Source organism: Lethenteron reissneri, chromosome 29 (genome assembly GCF_015708825.2).
Source record: "Lethenteron reissneri isolate LAM-NWPU_2019-01 chromosome 29, ASM1570882v1, whole genome shotgun sequence".
Taxonomy (NCBI): Eukaryota; Metazoa; Chordata; class Hyperoartia; order Petromyzontiformes; family Petromyzontidae; genus Lethenteron; species Lethenteron reissneri.
The window spans coordinates 2,432,783-2,452,905 of record NC_083807.1 but is presented as its reverse complement, the minus strand read 5'-3'; the positions used below and the strand labels follow the sequence as shown (position 1 = coordinate 2,452,905).

General features: G+C 51.5%; 1 protein-coding gene across 3 annotated transcripts in view; it reads right to left on the bottom strand.

The window, feature by feature from the left end:
* The window catches only part of LOC133349121 (collagen alpha-1(XIV) chain-like), a 96,490-nt gene that overhangs the window by 11,474 nt on the left and 64,893 nt on the right, over positions 1 to 20,123 (bottom strand). For all 3 annotated transcript variants that reach the window (XM_061562325.1, XM_061562323.1, XM_061562326.1), the window contains exons 35-50: positions 18,885 to 19,028; positions 18,419 to 18,583; positions 17,545 to 17,583; positions 16,482 to 16,620; positions 15,673 to 15,815; positions 15,202 to 15,311; positions 14,694 to 14,852; positions 11,692 to 11,769; positions 9,836 to 9,922; positions 6,513 to 6,566; positions 5,411 to 5,506; positions 4,294 to 4,347; positions 3,862 to 3,915; positions 2,776 to 2,829; positions 1,861 to 1,932; positions 344 to 379 (exon numbers count right to left, since the gene is read on the bottom strand). In XM_061562325.1, the coding sequence (XP_061418309.1) occupies positions 344 to 379; positions 1,861 to 1,932; positions 2,776 to 2,829; positions 3,862 to 3,915; positions 4,294 to 4,347; positions 5,411 to 5,506; positions 6,513 to 6,566; positions 9,836 to 9,922; positions 11,692 to 11,769; positions 14,694 to 14,852; positions 15,202 to 15,311; positions 15,673 to 15,815; positions 16,482 to 16,620; positions 17,545 to 17,583; positions 18,419 to 18,583; positions 18,885 to 19,028 (1,484 nt within the window). The remainder of the gene's footprint in view (positions 1 to 343; positions 380 to 1,860; positions 1,933 to 2,775; positions 2,830 to 3,861; positions 3,916 to 4,293; positions 4,348 to 5,410; positions 5,507 to 6,512; positions 6,567 to 9,835; positions 9,923 to 11,691; positions 11,770 to 14,693; positions 14,853 to 15,201; positions 15,312 to 15,672; positions 15,816 to 16,481; positions 16,621 to 17,544; positions 17,584 to 18,418; positions 18,584 to 18,884; positions 19,029 to 20,123) is intronic.

Here is a 20,123-nt window from a genome sequence, read left to right as displayed (position 1 = left end):
GTATGTCGCATCGTACGTAGCCAACCATGCTAATCGAATTTTCTGGGGAAGGACATCAAACTTAAAACAAAAAGCAGTTCTAAAGAAATTACTTTTCAATGCAGATTTAAAAGTACGTAGCTCCAGTGGCTTCCTTATACCGGAAGGAAGAGCATCACAGATGGCCGCAGGAGCGCATCTGAAACTGCGCGATGGAGCGACTGTCTTTGTTCGATGGCGAGCCAAGCTGTGTATAGGCTCTGTTTGAACGCGAGAGCTGCCGAATGGGTTTGACGGAGCTGATCCCGGCCAGCCCGAGCCACCTGGTACCCATGATGACAGCACGATGGGCAAGGAGACTCACCCTCTCTCCTGGCTCTCCCTTGATACCCTGCAAGCCCTATAAAAGAATGAAAAGTGAAACGCACTCATAGGTACACGCACAACAACAGCTGCTGTTCATCAGCGGGTGTCGGTGACATCACCAAGCCACCTTCTGCCAAGCTAGGTGCAATTTTGAGGCCCCGTCCAGTGGTGAAGACTTGTTGGCAGGAGGTCGTGGACAAAAAAAAAACCCCCACTGTGTTATGGGTTAACACAAAGTTAAAGATCTCCGTCATTTAGCCTTGCAGACTTGAGATCGGGTGCTGTTAGTGAGCACCTATTGAGGCTGGTGGAGCGGCCAGAATTAGGCATTGACACCTTTGTCTTTCCCGGCACTCGTGTTTACACACCACGCCAGCTACTCATTGGAGGCTGTTTTGACTTCTGGGAAGGTGATACTCGACAGATTCAGATACAACTTGCCGCTGGCTTCATTCATTGCCGGAAATCAAGCTTGGGTTACGGGGATAACAGCGCAGTGTGTGCATCACTTGCCCATTACTCCCCTGGGTTGACGCGGCATCGTATCACGGGACAAAGAATCCACTCGAAAACTCTCGCAGAGCTATGCAACACCCCATGTCAGAGAACAGCCCACCGAAGCGGACATGTCGGAGCTACTTCCGAAATGTATTCAAGTGTTTCTAGATTTGAAGCTTTCGTGACTGCAATGATTCATATTCTTAGGTTTTTTCGGTAAAGTCACGTAGGTAAAAACATTAAAAAGTAAAATAAAATAAAAATCACGACGTTTCGGAGGCAACACAAGCTTCCGTCTTCAGGTGGTACCGTCACAGCCACGACGGCTGTATCAAGTAAATGAGAGATTGTAGGAGCTACCACTCGTCGTGGCTGTGACGGTACCACCTGAAGACAGAAGCTTGTGTTGCCTCCGAAACGTCGTGATTTTTATTTTATTTTACTTTTTAATGTTTTTACCTACGTGACTTTACCGAAAAAACCTAAGAATATGTATTCAAGTGACCTGTGGTCCACAGAGTAAGGGGCGGAGTGGGGAGCAGCGCCGTTCCACCCGCTCTGTCACCATGAGTAAAGTCCGTCGCACATTCAAGCTGACATTTTTAATTAGCAGAGCTGGAATTTAGCCAATTGAAGTGCGGAACGGAATTTGACGTCTCTGTTTTTTTTGTAGGTACGTCTGTATTCATGGATGTATGTACGTTGAACTTATTTGGCATCGTACGTAGCCAACCGTGCTAATCGGGGGTGCTGTGGGAAGGACAACTAATTAAGCACACAAATTCTAGATTTGAAGCTTTCGTGACTGCAAGGATTCATATTCTTAGGTTTTTTCGGTAAAGTCACGTAGGTAAAAAAAAAACTTGTGTGCCACGGACCAAATCGTTTTTTCTATGGAGGCTGCTTTGAAATTCTGTGTGTGTATCCCAGCATCCGTGACCGGGCGGGGCGCATTGCATTGAGCAGCGATCCTCCCCCCCCGGCACGCGCGTTTGCCGTGCCCCTCCTGGCTCTTACCGGGTCTCCCGATGGTCCGCGTGGGCCCGGTTTCCCCATCATCCCGTCCACGCCGCCAGGCCCTTGAGGGCCCTGTCACGGCAAAACACGAACGCGAGAGAGACCGTGAATCCCCGGGCGGTGCCAGTGGCTCTACCCATATGCAGATTATGTTTTCGGGGGTACACCCTGGGGCTGTTGTAGTTCTCGCAACGGTGGCGAGATGTTAGCTACCTCGCCTGGTATGCAGGAGTGCGTGGGTTCGATCCCGACCCAGAGACCTGCTGTATATTTGGGGTTTGCGGCGTCTCTATCGCCGTGGTCGGGTGGATTTTTCCATCAGGTCCTCGGGTTTTTCCCCTCCACATTTTGAATCGACGTGCATTTCAGAATATTTGCCTCCTATAATTTTCCGCGTGATAAGCCACGTTGTTGAGCTATCACATGTGGCCAGGTCACTTCACGCATTATAAAGACACATCAAAGTTAGAACGAACACGTAACTAGAAGCTATACACATAGCCATGCTTTGACTTTGATTACTCAATTACGCTAGATCATGTATTACAGCGCTACCACGTTGTATTGGGACCTCTATATAGCTCTGTGTATATATAGTGTGTGTGTGTATATGCAGTAGATGTGTTTTTGCAAGAACCAGGTCAATTGTTACATCACAGGACCGTGCCAGGTGGCGATAGCTTGGAGGCCTTCATCCAGCAGTGGAGTGAACAATGCTGCTGCTGCTGCTACTAATGATGATGCTTACAATGATGTTGAAAATAATGAAAACGAAGACGACGATGATGATGATGTACGTACACGTGATCGCTATGCGTGTCGCACGGTAGCTTCGTACGGTGCGAAAGAAGTTCAACATGCACACCTACACACGCGCGCATGTCGGCATGTACATGCCGAGCGTACGTCACTCACCATGAGGCCGGGGGGTCCGGCCGTCCCCCTCTCCCCGTCTTTTCCTGGTGGGCCCTGCCCCGGTCAACACGAGACACGGTTAGCCACATCGCATCGCCAAAAAAGAACAAGAACAATGAACAAAAGAACCCAAGCGGCGTGCGCGCCCAGTGGCGGCAGCTATCTGGCGGGTGCGCAGGCGGTGCAATCGCACACCGCAGCCCAAAGGCCAGAGCGGGGCCCGGGCACCGGGCTAAGAAAGGAGCGGCGGGGGGTGGGGGGCTGGGTGGGTGGGGGGCTGTTGAGGGCTATTTCGTCGCTTGTCCCGGGGCCCATGCCGACCCCGCTGTGCCACGGCCTGGCGTGCTAGTTTTTGTCAGCTTAGGTTTTGTGTTACGGGAGGAAAGCGCACCGAGGATTTATTAAACAAACGTTTAACTAACCTGAACCCTGAGCAGCATGAACCACTTAGCACAACGCACCGCAATTGGCATTGTGGTTGTGTTTCCCACCGGATTGCATTTCGTTGCGGTGGGAATAACTAAAGTGAAACACACTTCGACGATGGCCGCAAAGTACGGAGAGGTGCAATCAGGAATTAGAACACGTGTATTAGAACACGTGTCTTAGAACATGTGCTTAAGAGACGTCTTGTTGACCGCAAAGAAAAGTGCGTTGGCTTGGGCAAGTGACGAACGATGGCCGGTGGTCAAGACTAGCGACAGAGTGGCGGCCAAAGGAGCGAAACTGGCCCGAGAGGACATTTGCCATGGGGATTGAGCGAGGCCTTCATCCAACAATTGGTAGACCCCCATAGCCAACGGTAATGACCCTGTCGCGTTTGCATGTTGGGTTGTCTCTGGTCACTCCGGCTTCCTGCCACAAGGAATCCCGAGAAAAAATAATGAACTGGGCAAGCATCCCGGGGTAGCGAGGCCGTCCTCAAAACAGCCCTTGAGATGCTGCGAGGCCGTCTTGGGCGAAACATCAGCAGCGTCACTCTCCACGTCTAAAACAGCGCCCGGCCGTTGGCCTTAAACCGGCCGCCCGCCGTGGCTCGCTGCCTCTGGCGCCGGGGAGAGAAGTAGGGCGGCCGATGAGTCTTACCCTCGGGCCCTCCGATCCTGCGCGTCCAGAAGGCCCCACTGGACCCACGGGACCCTGCGAAGAGACGGCGCAAGCGTGAGCGTCACGACGCAGGTCGCGCGGCGTGGGCGGCGGTGCGGCGACAGTGTGTGGCGGTGGTGCTGGCGGTGGGGGTGGGGCTGGTAGCCGTGCACCTGGCCTGGCACAGGCGTCGTGGTGACGTCACCATCACTTAGTGGCAAATGGCGGGTGGTGATGGTAGTAATGTCAGTGGTGGAGGTGGCGGTGGCAACATCAGCAGCAGCTGTAACGGCGGGTGGTGGTACTGATGGTGGCGGTGATGGTGGTTTGGCGGTGAATGTGGTCTTGCTGGTGATGGTCATTCTGGTGGTGGTATTGGTGGTGCTGGTGGTGGAATTGGTGGTGCTGGTGGTGGTGGCACTGTTGAGATACCGGGGGTCCTGGTTGACCAGGATGGCCCCTCTCGCCCTTGTCTCCCGGACCGCCCTGCAGAGACAAACGGGAGGATCGGTGAACTCGCCGGACACGCGGCGGAAACAAGCAACGGGAGCTACAAGCGCCTTCAGCCACGTGCGAGATGACACAAGACGACAATAAAATTACGAGTCAAGGCAAACTTACCCAAAAGTTGTACCTGTCGTGAAAGCTATGAAACACGGAGAGGAATAACTCTTACACAATCGTTTTTGACCGTCATGTGACAGGCAAAGCAATATATGTTGTCATTGCTCCGATGATTATCCCAGAGCTGGAATGTATCCAAAGCAGGTCCGAAAGTCAATGTAACATTTCCCGTGGGGTTTGCGCAGTCCTTGGTGACTTGGCTGATTGAATCGTCACCGCGGTCTAACCACCGCCCGCTCACACTCGCCCTTGACGCCGGTACCTCGGAAACACTGGCGAATTACGGTCAAACAACCCAACCATCAGGTGGTTGGGAATGCCCTTCCCAACCACCCCCCACCGAGACCCCAGCCCCCACCCTGGCACGGATGGGAAAATAGCACAAGTGTGAGGTCAGTGGGTCACGCAGAGAATGGGAAATCGTGTCGGTTAGCGGGCGGGGTGAAGGTGCATGAGTTGTTTCGCCACGGCTCAAATCAAACGGACAGCAGATTAAATTGGATGTTAAACCGCAGACAGTTACTGCACCCGCAAGGTAAGCATAGCTCTTAAGTAGAACTGCCTGCATTGCGAATATTTTACAAGTGTGTAATAGAGCTGATAATGGCACGTGGTTTAACTAGCTGTTATCGTGAGGGCGTGATTCATTCAGTCAGTCGTTGGGTGACTATGTACATGAGTGAACGGTTTGGGGAGTGGTTGTGTGAGTGAGTGAGCGAGCAGTTTCATGAGTGAGTAAATGTCTGAGTGTGTGTCATTGTGCGGTTAGGCGAGCGAGTCACCAGCTAAGTGAGCGAGCGAGCGAGCATTTGAGCAAGTGCACAGATGAGTGCACTCGCCGTTGGGTGACCGTGATTGAGTGAGCGAGCGCTGCAGCTGGTGAGCGAGTACGGTGCGTTGAGTGAGCGTTGCGAGTGCTGCTCACAGGGGTTCCAGGAATAGAGACCCCGCTGGGCCCTTGGGGTCCCCTCTGCCCGGGCGGTCCCCTAGGCCCCTGCTCTCCACGCAGCCCAGCTCCACCCTGCGACACGCACAACAGGGGCAAAGATCGACCGTGTAGCCTTCACAGACTGCTGGGACAGGTGCCGCTCGCGAACTGAAGGCCGGCACTGTGGCACACGAGGGGATGGGGTATGGTCACCAGCACCACGCATTTTCCTCCCAGGTTCTGTTGTTTTGTACTCAGTATCAGGAACTCGTTTAAGGCTCAGTTGATCTAGGGGAGCCCAGAATCTCAACATCACCGGCTACATCCCCTGAGCACCTGAAAGCACACGGCTGCACGTGTTTCCTATCCCTTCTGTTAGCTTCCAGGATGATGGTGCCGGATGACGAGTGAAGTTCCCCCCCACCGGAGTCTGTTCCGCACGAAGCTTCTTGCACTGCTCGTATCTAAACCTCTCTGCTCGGTGTCCAGTCTGGTGGCTACGAATTGTCTTTAGTTTGTTGTCCTTCCCCCGCACCTCCGATTAGCACGGTTGGCTACGTATGGTGCGAAAGAAGTTCAACGTACATACGTACATACATAAATAAATATATCTTCACCGGCCACGCGTACTTCCTCGTGATGTACCAGAGATAGATAGATCGTTTATTGTCATTGTCACCAGTACAACGAAATTTAAAATGCTCACCAGTCAGGGCATCATTCATAAATTTAAATTAAATAAAACAAGAAAATAAAAATTAAATTAAATGAAAGATAATCAATTTATACTATATATAAAAACAGCCCAAGTATACCCACATACCCACATAAGGTTACATTTTGTCATTGCACATCTCTATTTCACAATCAATTGTAAACACTATTACTTAATAATTAATTAGCATTATTGAGTGTGGTGATCGCTGTAGGATAAAAGCTCTGTTTGAATCTGTTTGTCCTTGTTTTGACTGATCTGAATCGTCTGCCTGATGGCAACAGCTCAAACAGTGAGTGTCCAGGGTGAGAAGAGTCCTTTATAATGAGAGAGCAACGTCCTTTATAATGAGAGAGCAACGTTCTGTTCGACCTCGGCACTCACCTGAGTTCCTGGGGTCCCTGGGTGCCCACGGGGTCCCTTTGGGCCAGGGCTGCCCTGCACACACACACACACACGTCGAAGGTCAAAGGTGAGGTCACCAACAGGGCCTCCTTTTAGCCCCCAATGGGAGAAGCCAAACTAAAACATCTTTTTACTTTACCAGTAATGCCCACTGAGCTACATATCCCAATTTGGAAGCGACCTGGCCACAAATGATAGCTCGATGAAGTGGCTCATCACCATGTGGAAATTTTTAGCAGCAAATACTCGAATTGCATGTTTCTAAATGTGGTAGGAAAAGGCGGAGGACCTGGAGAAAAATCCACATGACAACGGGGAAAAAAACGTGCACATCTCAAATATACAGCAGGCGTCGGGGTCGGCATCGAACCCGCGACCTCCTGCATACCAGGTGAGGGAGTTAACATCTCGCCACCATGGCACCCAAATGCAGGATCCTCTTACTAATAGGGTCTTGAGACTCATTGAGGCTTACCCAGGTACATAAAGGGCATTAGTAGATGACTTATCTATAGTACACGCGAGGGCATCTCCTACACCTGGCTTGTTGTTGGGGTTATTTGACCATACTTCACCACGCTGGCCTGTGCGGGTTGGTGAAGATGGGCGCAACCTATAACACCTGGAACGCGTGGTGGTCTGCCAATCGAGCACGATCCAGGCTCAAAGCTCCTGCTTAGCTTGCGTGATCTGATGAGGCGGGGTGCATATCCCAAGTGATTTTATTCACTGGCTCCACTACTGCTTACTGTAAAAGGTTTAATGTGACATTCACATTGTTTTGAAATCATGTCTAAGGACGTGTCTGAATATTTTGATTGCCAGCGCTATAAGTTGTGTTCTTTTGTACGAATATATAAATATATATCTCATAAAGACGATTTCCTATAATATGTTTATACAGGGTGCTTCAAAAAATGTTGAACACTTCTGAGAATTTGCAACACCACGAGAAATGTGTTCTGGAGACCACCTGGAGAAGATTCTAGGCACGTGTTGACAACGATGGCGAACAAGTGAAGACTCTGACTTTTTGAAGCTATTAACATAACATTTGTTATCATGTTACAATGTATTATCCGTTCTTATTCCATTAAAAATGATAGTCCCATGTGATTGTTAACATGTTTCTGAAGCACACTTTTCTATGCCTCAACATTTCTCAAGGTTGTCTTTGAACACACCGTTTGTGCCGTGTTTGCATTGCCGTGCACCACGGGGTGACTTCTTATTATTACTACCAGAGCATAATAATTATTTACAGTTTAAAATTATGGATTTTGGCATCGCAGGGGGCACACGATGAGGGATGGAGACGGCTTTGTGATCACTGTCATCCAGCAGTGGGTGGAACATGGGTGGCGATGATGATGATGACGATGAATGCAACGTTTGCAGAGCCAAACACTCTTGTGTTTAAAAAAAAAAGAATGGTGTAAAGTCTGAGTTCGTGTCGCTAATGCGATCGGATTTGCCAACATGTGCATCTCGGATTAACGCTGTACATGCAATTACGCTCACGCACGCATGCATGCATACATACACACGCACACACCAGCATGCTCATTGCACACACGCAGATGTGCACACACGCGTCAACACACTCACAGAAATGCATACACGCACGCACATGTAGACACACAAAAACAAAGATCCCCCGTATATCCTTTAACAGTCTGTTAAGGCAAGTGCCGTAAGCGAGCACCTATTAAGGGTGGAAAGCCACCTTTGTCTCCCCAATGCCAATGTTTACACATCACAACAGGTCCTCATTTAAGGCCGAGTCAGCCCAGGCGAGGCCCACGATGAGTATAAACATTTACAACGAATGTTGTCCACCTTGGCCTAGGATCGAACTTAGTTGACCCGGGGTTCGCGACGCACCACGCGAACCGCTGCACCACCGCCCCCCAACTGCGCCACTCGCGCACACGCACACACGCACACACGCCTACACACACAGTCAGGAAGGAAGTCAGTATATTGGCTTTAAGAGAGTAACCTGCCTGAGCTCTATACACTTGGCAGCGAAGCGAAATAACAACCACCCAAACTTGGCAGTGGTCGCGTACCACACCATACCGCTGCTGCGAGGGAATTCATAGTAAAATGTAGATGTGTGTGTAAAGTACACCTAAGCCTGCATAGGTTATTGTTGGTGTGGGTTTCAGTGTCTTAGCCGGGCGTGGTGCTGGCCACCCACCGTCTTGTGTGCCGTGTCGGCCTTCAAAGACGCTCGCTACAGTCTGTTAAGGTTATAGGGGGATCTTGGTATACATGTGGGCGGAGCAGAAATCTATTGGTGAGCGCACTTCACTACGAATCTGGCGACCAGAGTTCGATTTCCGCTCACGGCCAACACCGGTGACGATTATCTGAACCGGTCCTGGGCCTCTCTTCCTAGGTTGACTCAGCCTCAAATGAGTACCTGGTGCGGTGTGTAAACATCACCACTGGGGAGACAAAGGCGGTCCGGCGTGGTGATGGCCACCCACCCCCTTCTTGTGCCATAGCCGGCCTTCATCAGGTACTACTCTCCAACAGCATTTGCCCCGACAGTGTGCTGAAGGCTATACGGGGGGGGGGGGGGGGGGGGTCTCTGTCGCTTGCTTACAGAGAGAGAGAGAGAGAAGTCACACGCAAGTGTTTTTCATTACCGCTACAAATTCACTCCTTTAACGTGGCCCAAACGCAAAACTCCTTGGGACGTCGCGCGCCGTCCAGCTGAGTTTGCACGCAAAGCGTTGCATCGCGTAATAAATAAATATATAAACACTTACATAACGCGCGCGTCACGACAGCGGACAACCAACTCCGCTGCGCGCAGCTGCGAGCCGTAAATTACTGCGGGGGTCGTCTCGCATCGCCGAATTGTCCATGAACATCTTCTTGGTTCTTTCGGTAAAGTCACGTAGAAGAGAAATAATAAAATAATAAAAATTAAACATTATAAAATAATTCTCACGACGTTCGGCCACAACGCAAGCAGCTGAGGACGGCTGCTTGCGTTGTGGCCGAAACGTCGTGAGAATTATGGCCAAGACGATGGTGAATGTGTGTTTGTTGGACACCTTCCAGAACCGTACCGTAGCCAGCCGTGCTGATCGGAGGTGCAAACCTAAAAAGCAACGTTTAGCGCAGGAATGGGTTCGTTTTGCTTTTCCTTCAAGGTAAAGCCGCAGCCCTGCAAATTGCTTTGCTCAAGACGCTACTGCCGGAAGGGCCTCTAACTCGAGGGTGCTCGAGAGAGCCTCTGTGGGCGAGGGGGGTGGGGGGGTTTGGAGGGGGGAAAGGAATCTTACGAGGGGGCCCGGGGGGCCGGGTGGCCCCTTGCTGTCCTGGGAGCAGGAGCACGCGTGGGGCAGCGACGGGCACGAGTCCTCCACCCTCTGCGACGGAAAAAAGACGGCAAGCGGTGATCACGACGAATGAAACCGTGGGGTCAACAGAGGGCAAGAGGTCAACACGGCAGACGCCAACGAGGTTACCAACTCCGTAAGAGTTTTTTTTGGGTTAGATCGCGTGAATATGAATGTGTCGCTAAACCCGCCACCACCCGACACAGCCAATGAGTCAGGTTTGTCACGTGAACAGAACGTGCCAATTCGTTACTCGTTGAGCACGCTAGTGTGTTGGAGAGTAAACCCAAAACATTTACAATGTCATCAACTCCCGCTGCCACTTCCATCCTTCCGCCAGATCCCACAACTATTGTGGGTATCTTTTAAAAATGTTTTAATTATATTTCAGTAGGAGCCCGGTACAGAGCTCGAATCTTGATGTAGGGCCGGTGGGGGGGGGGGGGGGGGGGGGGGGGGGGGTACATAAACTCCGTGGATATACGTCCCGAACGCTGCGCTCCTGGATTTAGAGGAGAGGAAATTGGGCTCGCAGATGTTGTATTTATGTGGTGCCACGTCACCTGGCCTTGAACGTTTAGGGAACCCATGTAAGCGTGAAGGGGACAATGTGTTTGTTCGTTTGTTTATCATTCAGCTGTAATGATAGTCAAGGGGACGCGGCAGCGGCGGGGGTAATTGGTTGTCCCAGCGCAGCGGTTGCTTACCCGGCAGCGCACGTGGATTGACCGCAGTCAAGTCGGTGATCGGCAAATTTGGTGTACGGTGGGGGTTAAGTGTGGGTTCCACCACGTCTTCTACGGCGTGGTGGCAAGCGTGGGTGCGAAGGCCAAATATCACTCGAGAGGGGCTGTCTAGAGTGCCCCTCTAGTGGAGACCCTTCCACCGGTAGTGCCATGTGTGTGTGTGTGTTGAACTTCTTTCGCACCGTACGTAACCAACCATGCTAACCGGAGGTGCGGGCCATGCTAATCGGAGGCTATTACAGTCAAATTACCGGCAACACCACCACCTGGGTTTAGGTCGTCCCCTCTTGTCACAATAGCCCTGAGTCGATCTAACATTTCTGGATGAAGGACTAGCTTGTATTTTTTACGATATAAACTTTCCCCCCCCAATGTAATCCCGATTGTGCTATTTATGAACGCCATGTCATGAGACAGATAATCCATTCGGGTCTCTCACAGATGGAGAGCGACCCAGGGAAGGAGACATCACAGAGCTACCTCTGAGATCCCTTTGAGCGATCACTGGTTCATGTAAGAAGGGGAGGGGGCAGCACATCTCCGCCTGCTGAGAATAACGTCAGCCGCACAACAACCACTATTATAAGAAAAATTCAGTCTGAAGAGCTGAAACTTGGCCAAACTAACTGCAGAGCCAAATCCAATTTGCTGGGTTTGGTAACTGGCTTGAGACCATCAACTAAGTTCACCTGAAACGAATAATTTGGCAAAATACCGCGTTGGCAGTGGTGCAAAAGCACGACAATAAATACGTAACAAAAAACATTAAACTTCAACGCGTTCGCCAATAACGCTGTTGCCTGTAACAGATCAATATTAAACGCGCAACGTTTCGGGTAATTGGCCCTTATTTATAGCACGTGAAAGGACCTTTGCCTGAAGCGTCGCCTGTTACATACTTTTACTTTTGAAGGCAACCAACGGTGATGTTGGATGAACTTGTGAACTCGTTCAACTGGGGCTCTTTTTGTATTTCACTTGGTGGGGTGCTGGGTGCAGCGTGAATGAGAGGGCCTCTGTTGTATCTCTGCCCACGAGGAGGGCGTCACTCACCAGCGACGGCAGCTCACAGCACTTGTCCATTGTACCCCAGTCCGCGTTGCAAACCATGTCCAACATCTGCAACTGGAACTGTGAGAGCATACACGCACGCACGCAAAACAAAACCAAATATGAAGATCGCCCAGCGTAGCCTTAACAGGCTGTAGGGGCAAGTGCTGTTAGCGAGTTGCGCCAATGAAGGCCAGCACAGCCCATGAGGGGGTGGGTGGGCCAGCACCGCGCCCGGCTGCCTTTGTCTCCCTAGTAGTGATGTTTACACACTGCACCGGGTACTCATTTGAGGCTGAGTCGACCTAGGGGAGGCCCAGGATCGGTTCAGATAACCGTCACTGGCGTTGACCATGAGCCGGGTTCATTGCACAGCACACTAACAATTGCACACGCATGTGTGCGTGTGCGTACACACACACACGCATGTGTGCGTACACACACACGTGTGCGCACACACGGACGCACACAAAGACGCAAAAGCGTACTGGCAGCTGATGAACCCTGCTCTGTTTTCTGGCAGCGGAACTAATCTTTGTAACATTGCAGTATGATAAACGTCACCGATACGTTTCCCAAAAGGCACTTACGAGTTAATGAAGCACGATTTGTAAAAAAAAAATGAAAATCCATCTCGTTTGGGAAATTCGAAACAACACCGACCAACTGTACGGTCTGCTCAGCGTACCGGGCCTCTCCCCCATGCGGTAACGCCGCCTCTACCCGAGCGGAGAAACACACAGTGAGGAACGTTTTGGGCGGTGTCTCTGCTGCAATAGCAGAGCGGTGGAGATGCCAGAGGCATTGAGTGAACGTCAACGTGGAGGCTGAACGAGGCCCCTGGACACACCGCGGGGGCCTGATATAAATGCATAACATGCTTTAAGATGAGCAGTCTGAACTTGACACGTGAACAATTACTCATTAGTGGATTTTTCAAAAGTCCACAATGTATGTATAAACTTACATAATTTGTTTTGAGTACAATACCCCTCCCCCCCACTCCTTCAGTCTCTGAGTCTGACTCTCTCCATGGCTGTTTCCAAGAGCCCCCCCCCCCCTCTCTCCCATCTGCATCGGGCCCCACTTGAGTGTCGAGCCGCCTCCACCTCCCCCAGCTCCTCTTGCTCGGCTGCCCTGTAATGCGCGATCCCCCACTCGGTTCAAGTTTGCTTTGTCAGATGAGACGGCTGCTCTCGGCGGGTCCTAGAGGATCAATCCGAATGAAATGAAATCCACGCGGACTCCCACGCGGTTCCGAAGGTACGCGGAAAAAAGAAAATGGACATCGGGCGGGGGCGGAGGGGGGGCGAGGAACGTCTGTGACGTTTTTCCCTCGCGTCGCCACGAAACACCGAGGCGCTTTGAGAACGAGAATCGAGGCGTGGGAATGTTGCCGAAGCGGTTGCGGCGTTCACGCCGCGCTCGAGAACGGCCAACCAGCGGTTAAGTCGGACAGGAAGAATCGTCAGCCCCCGATGACGAGTAAAACTGCCCTTTAAGGTTATAATTTTTAATTGCGCCGTGACAGCATGCTGGTGACATCACTGTGATTTCACCACGCAATGACATCACAGTGACATCACAGTGACGTCACAGTGACCTCACATAGCACTTGAGCTTAATTTTTTTTTATTAATATATGGGACATTTATTTGTCTTATTCCCGACCCCAAGTAGAACTTGGTGTTTCTACAAATATCAACAAATCATCTGACAAACAAAGAAGCAATGCAGTAAACAAGTGAGCACGTTCAATGCATCCCTGTGGCTTTGAGAAAATGCGAGCGCTGGAACACTACGACCCAGTAAAGTCACTGACTCTAAAACTAGAGATCACCCCCCCCCCCCCCATGTAGCTTACATCAGCTGATGGGGCAAGTGCTGTTTGCGGAAACCTAACAACACATGAGTGCAAATCATACCAAAACAAAGATTGCCCATATAGCCATAACAGGCTGTTGGGGCAAGTGCTGTTAGTGAGCACCTACGAAGGACAGAACGGCACACGAGAGGGTGGGTGGCCAACACTACGCCAGGCCGCCTTTGTCTCCAGAGTGGCGATGTTTACACACCACAGCAGGTACTTATTTGAGGCTGAGTCGACCTAGGGGAGGCCCAGGACCAGTTTGGATAATTGTCACGGACGTTGGCCATGAGCGGGAATCGAACTCTGAACGCCAGGTTCATAACGCAGCACGCTAACCGCTACACCACCACTCCCAGATGATGATAATGATGGATAGACCATTAGAATGATAACGATGATGACATTGATGAGCTGCATGTTGACAGTTTAAATGACAGTGACGATGCTGATGATGATTAAAGTGAGCACGATGATGAACATAATGCCGACACTCATGATGATTGAAATTACGATGATCATTTTGACAATGATGACGATGACAATGTATCCGATCACAATTAAATGATCAGCAATTACGTGTGCGGCTACAAGAGAAGAGCCGCTTGTGTTTTAGGGTATGCTTCGTCATATTTTTGTTGTTATTCTTGTCGCCGTTGTTTTTGCTGTTGCTGTGATCCATTTCCCAATTGATTCTGCCTCGAGAACCAATTTACTCGAGAATCAATTGATTATCGGCATTATGTTCATCATCAGCATCGCCACAGTCATCTCAACTGTCAGCATGCTTCTCTTCAATGTCATCATCGTTTTCATTGTTATCGTCGATGCATCATTATCATCATCTGGAACGTGTGTGTGAGAACCTCCACCACCCCACTCGTGGGAGCCCTTCCACCAGCAACGGCGTGAGCAGATCAACTGCAGCAGTGCTGCACCTTTACCCTTCGTTTCCGAATTGACGAATCTCGTCATTGTTGACGGCGAAGACGACGATCACAACAGAGCAGATGACGACGACAAGGAACAACGATCGCAACGATGATGGACAACGACGTTCGATGACGAGCGCTCGTGTGGACGGATGAACGGACCGACGGGCGGGTGGGCGGGTGGGCGGGCGTGCGTACGGACGTACGTCTGCCGAGGTGGCTTTGTTCCCGGCGGATTTTGCGACATGACCCAGCAGCTCGAAGCCGTCGGTGGAGTAGTTGGAGAAGGGGCGCGTGGGGCGCGACGCCACCAGCGAGCAGTCGATGAAGAGACGAACCTCCGACTTGGTCACTGCCACGTGCACCTGTGGGGTCACACGGGGTCAACGCGTGATCACGTGGGGTCATGCGCGGGATTGCGCGCACGGTCGTATTATCAAAATCAGAACATTAATTTATACTGGAGGAATCCGATGAGCTATAAATATATTTTCCACAGCAACTGCAGCCCACGGTCTTGAGGGCCACACCAAACATATATCATCGACATCAATAAGCAGCAGTAGCAGTAATGTTCAATCCACTGCTTGATGAATGCCTCCCCCAAAATGCCGCAACTCACATGACGGCCAGCGCATTCCACCCTGCGTCAGAGAAGCTGACGTCGCAGAACTACCTCCTTGCGTCAGTCAATCGACTGGCCCGGGCGGGTACCTTGTGGAAGCTCCCGTAGAAGATGGTCTTGACCTCTGGCCCTGTGAAGGCGATGTTCTGCATCTTTCCGGTCTCGTCCAGCCCGAAGAGTGTCACGGACTGCCTCCCGGCTGCCGAGGTGTGGAGCAAAGGGATGGGGGTCAGAGTCCGCCGCCATCCCCGCGTTCTCCGCATGACGATCACACCGACACTGTCGATTGACCCCATTGACCCTGGTGACCCCATTGACCCTGGTGATCCTATTGACCCCGGTGACCCCATTGAACTTAGTCACCCTAACGAACACGTTTACCCCGTGACAACATAAACCCCGTTGACCTCCTTGACCTCATGCACTCCAATGACCCCATTGGCCTAAGTGATCCCAACGATTCTGTTGGCCCCAATTGACCCCGATGGCCCCATTGACCCTGGCATTGACCTCGGCGACGCCGGTGACCTCCCCCCCCACCCTGCGGCGTGTCCACTTACGGTCGAGCTGCACCCCCAGCTCGGGCTTGAGGCGCTGGTTGGTGAGCTCCCACACGGAGAATGGATCCGTGCCGGTCTCGGGCAGCACACGCAGCAGGAAGGACACCGTGAACTCGGGGGGCAGCCCCTCCGGGTGCACCTCGCTGCACGGTCGTCGCAGCGTCGCACCACCACCACCACCACAGCGACGGCGGCGACGGCGCATCAGGTGTACCGCCACCACACGCGCGACACGGCCGTCAACAGCAAACAACGGGAGCAGCATCAACAACGGCATCGACGCGACCAACACCACCACCACCACCACTGCCATGAACGCCATCAGCTACCCCATCAACATACCACCATCAACACCACCATCAACAACACCACCAACATCGGTACCACCACCACCCCTGAATGAGTGAGACCTCACCATAGCGGCGGATCCAGGGGGAAGAGGGCTGCTCGGGGCAATGATATTTAATTCTTAATTTACATTGAATGTGGGTTTTTTATTATTATTCTTAATGCCTTGGCTTTATTAAAACATCTTGACATTTCAGGGCCCCCATCCGCCACTTGGGAAGTTTCTAGATCTGTCTACCACATCCACCAGTGGATTGACAAAGATCTGAAAAGTAAGCTATTATTATTTGTCTACCCGGCGGTGCATGTGAACACGCGGACGGGCGGACAGATAGACAAATAGACGGATGGACGGAAGGATGGTTATATGGGCGGATCGACGGATAGACAGATGAATGGATGGATGGACGCGCAGACAGACGGACAGGTGGACGCACAGACAGACGGACGGGTGGACGGACCTTGTGGGCACCTTGAGCAGGGCTCCCTTCTGCAGGCGGTAAGCGGCGAACTCGTTGAAGGAGCCGGGCTGCATGGAGACGCCTCCCAGGGACGCGTAGGTCTTCTCCACCAGGCCAAAGGCCTCCATCATGCGGAAGCCTGCCCTCGCGCATACGACATGTGCAGTGTAACCCGGGGGATGGTCACCTAAAAAACTACGAAATAAAAAACGTTTCCGGATATGTATATCAAATTAACAACAAAAAAGACAGCACATGAGCAAAGAACAATTTCACCTCACGAGATAACAACTGTAAACATTGCACTAACCTAAATCCATATGAACGGTAATACATATCCTGAAATGCAAGTTGGCTCTGACAAACCGCGTTCCAACTGGTTATAATCAAGTTGCAAATCGAGTTACAGATGCGGAGACCAGCGAGGTAGTAGTGGAGGCCTCTGTTCAGCGGGCACCGATCGGGGTGCGCGTCATCTGGAGCAGCGTGTGCATCCCTGTCCACGAGTCCGTCTCTGCATCTCACGGCGTCTGTCTGCACGTCTCACCGTGTCTCATCACCTGGTCCCTCTCTCCATCTCACCATGTCTTTCTAAATCACACTTTGTCTTTCTCTCTGGTTCTGTCTCAATGTGTGTGCCCCTGGGCTCATCTCAGTGTCTCTCTCTCTCTTTGTCTGTCTTCACATCTCACTGTGGAGCTCTCACGGTCTTTCTCTTTGTCCGTGTTTCACTTTCTCGTGTCTCTGCGTCTCTAACTTTGCCATTGTCTCTAATTCAGCGCTCTTCATTGCAAGGCCCGCAGGCCACTGGCGGCCCCTGGTGGCCTTTAGTGCGGCCCCCGACCATACACAACACGTGACACCACCCCACCCATCATCATCATCAGCGTGCTGCTGTCAACCCCCTCTCGTTTCAAATGTGTGGCGGCTCTCATTTACACCGATGTCTTTTGATCGAAAGTGGCCCCCCCCTCGGAAAATGAGTGAGGAACACTGCTCTAAGGCACCTCCTGACAGGGTGAGCGGCATGTTGACGAGATGGCTCTGGTTTGCGAGCGTTCACCTGGTACAGTGTAGCCATTCATGAAGACGATGGGGCACGCTGTGGAGGAAAAAAGAAAACGAGTTTAATTAAATCACGTGACGCATTTATGCTGAACTTCTTTCGCACCGTACGTAGCCAACCGTGCTCATCAGAGGTGCGGCGGGGGCAACGATAACAAACTAAACACAAAAAGCAGTTCTCAAAAAATAAATGTTTAAGTCTGGATTCTAAACACATTCGACTAAAATAACAACAATGGCAGGTACCCCTTACCAACAATATAACAGAACAGTTACCCCTCATCAGCAATGCGTAATTAATATGCAGTATATCAAAACTCTCAGCACGTCCGTTGATAACACTGCCCTAAAATATAAAAAAATATATAAATAGGCGATGTTCGGATAATAGCTATTTATTTATTTTGTTATTTTCGCTTTTGCACCACTGTAAGTGCAGCAGCATCACCAAAGAATTCGTCTCATATGCAGGACGTCATTGGCTGGAGTTCAATATTCCTACAAAGGCAAAGGTGCAGCCCTGCCATTACTTGTCCATGCCACTGCTGGCAGAATATTCTCCGCTAGAGGGAGCTGTAGAAAGGACATCCATCCCTAGAGGGTATGTGGCCGACTAATTCCACTCTATATTATTGTAGCGGATATAAATGACAAAAATGTTAATAAATATTCCATCGTTTCGTCAAACAGGCTTTCAAAGTGTGATCTTTTTATTCCTCTGGGGGTCGATAAAATGAGGACCAATTTTGTTGCCATGTGAATGTTGAGCCCGAACCGCCATGAAAACGCAGCGGGTGACTTCACATCACGTTCTATCGTTAATACACCCCCCCTCCCACGTAGCAGAGGGGGGGGGGGGGCGTGCCACTCACGGATGGACGCGACCTGGCACAGGTGCGACATGATCTGGTTCTCGATCTTGCGGAAGGAGTCAAAGTCCTCGGCGAAGTAGACGTGCTTCTCGCTGGGGCGGCTTGCCACCTGGTGCATCTCGCTCATGTCCGCGTCCGCGATGCCCACCGCAAAGATGCTGTAGCCTGCGGGGGGGGAGTGTGGGGAGGGTGAGTGGGGGGCACCGTGGGAGCAGAGAGGGAGAAAGATGGGTGAGTGGGGAGACAAGGTGGTGGGTGAGTGCGGGATAATGTGGGGGAGGGGGGGGGAGACAGGGTGGGTGGGTGAGTGGGGGGCACCGTGGGAGCAGTGTTGGGGAAGGACCAGCCAGTGTCCGTACCATTGCACGGGGGGGGAGGGGCGGTATGGGGGCAGTCTGGGGGAAATGTGGGGGGGTGTGGGGCGGTGTGAGGGGGGGGGGGAAGCGAAGTGAACGCCGACACGGACCGCTGGCTCGGAGCTCTTGCGCCGTCTTAGTGACGTCGTCCTGCGAGCGTCCGTCCGTGATGAGGATGAGAGCCTTGGGCACGGCCTTGCGCATCCCCCCCGTGGAGCTGAACAGCTCCTTCTGCACGTGCTTGAGGCCGCGGCCTGCACACGCACACACACGGACACACACACGCATGCACACGCACACACACGCATGCACACACACGCATGCACACGCACACACACGCACACACACACACACACACACACGTGCACACACGCATACACACACACGCACACACATGGAGCGGTCGCCGTTGACGAGAGGAAACTTTTCATTTCGACTCACAATTTTGTTTTGAAATGCCAAATTTGAGAACAAGTTTGCTTTTTGTTTTTCTCGAACAAACCAAAAAAAAACCCACGTAAGCCGGTACTATAATTGCGCCAAATTTCTGCTTCCCGCACCCATTCATTACGGTTCACGTCAGTAACCTACTCGCTCAGTCGGTGATTCATGGCAGTGTATCGTATATATGTTACATGTAATAAGCCTTATCAAAGAAGGGTCAGTCGGGCTCGTCAATTTGACATTTCCGTGTTATTCAGGGCTCGTGTTGCTTTCAGCATCAATAGAAACTGATTTACGAGCAGTCGTTATCGCGCTAAACGTTTCACTGACGCTCGTTGGACATTTCATGGTTTCTGTTCGAGTGGGCTGTCTGATTTTACAGCTACAGACAACTAAGATAAAGATCCCTCCCATAGAGCCCTAACGGACTATTGAAAGCTAGTGCTGCGCGCAGCGTGCCCCTATTAAGGTTGGCATGACTCACGATGTGATGGGGGGTGGTGTGGCCGGCACCACACCCGTCTACCTTCGTCTCCTCCGGGGCTGACATTTTACGCACCAAAACCGGCACTCACTTGAGCCCGAATTGACCCGGGGTGTTAGATCAACGTCGGTTTGGATAATCGCCACTCGCGTTAGGAGTGAAACCTAACATGCCAACGTTGGGCCAACGTCGGGAACGTCCTCGCAACCGTTGTCCCAACGTTGGGCTGACGTTCCGTGTTTACAGGGGAGTCAACTCGTGGAGGCTTTCACACTAGACATTGCGGGAGGTAGGAAGACGTTTTTATGGAGAGATAACGGAACCCAACGCACCCCTCGCTCGAGACGTACAGTCTCAATTCACATTTGGACGTTCAGGAAAATCAATATATATTTGAATGTTAGACTCATTAGTTCTTATA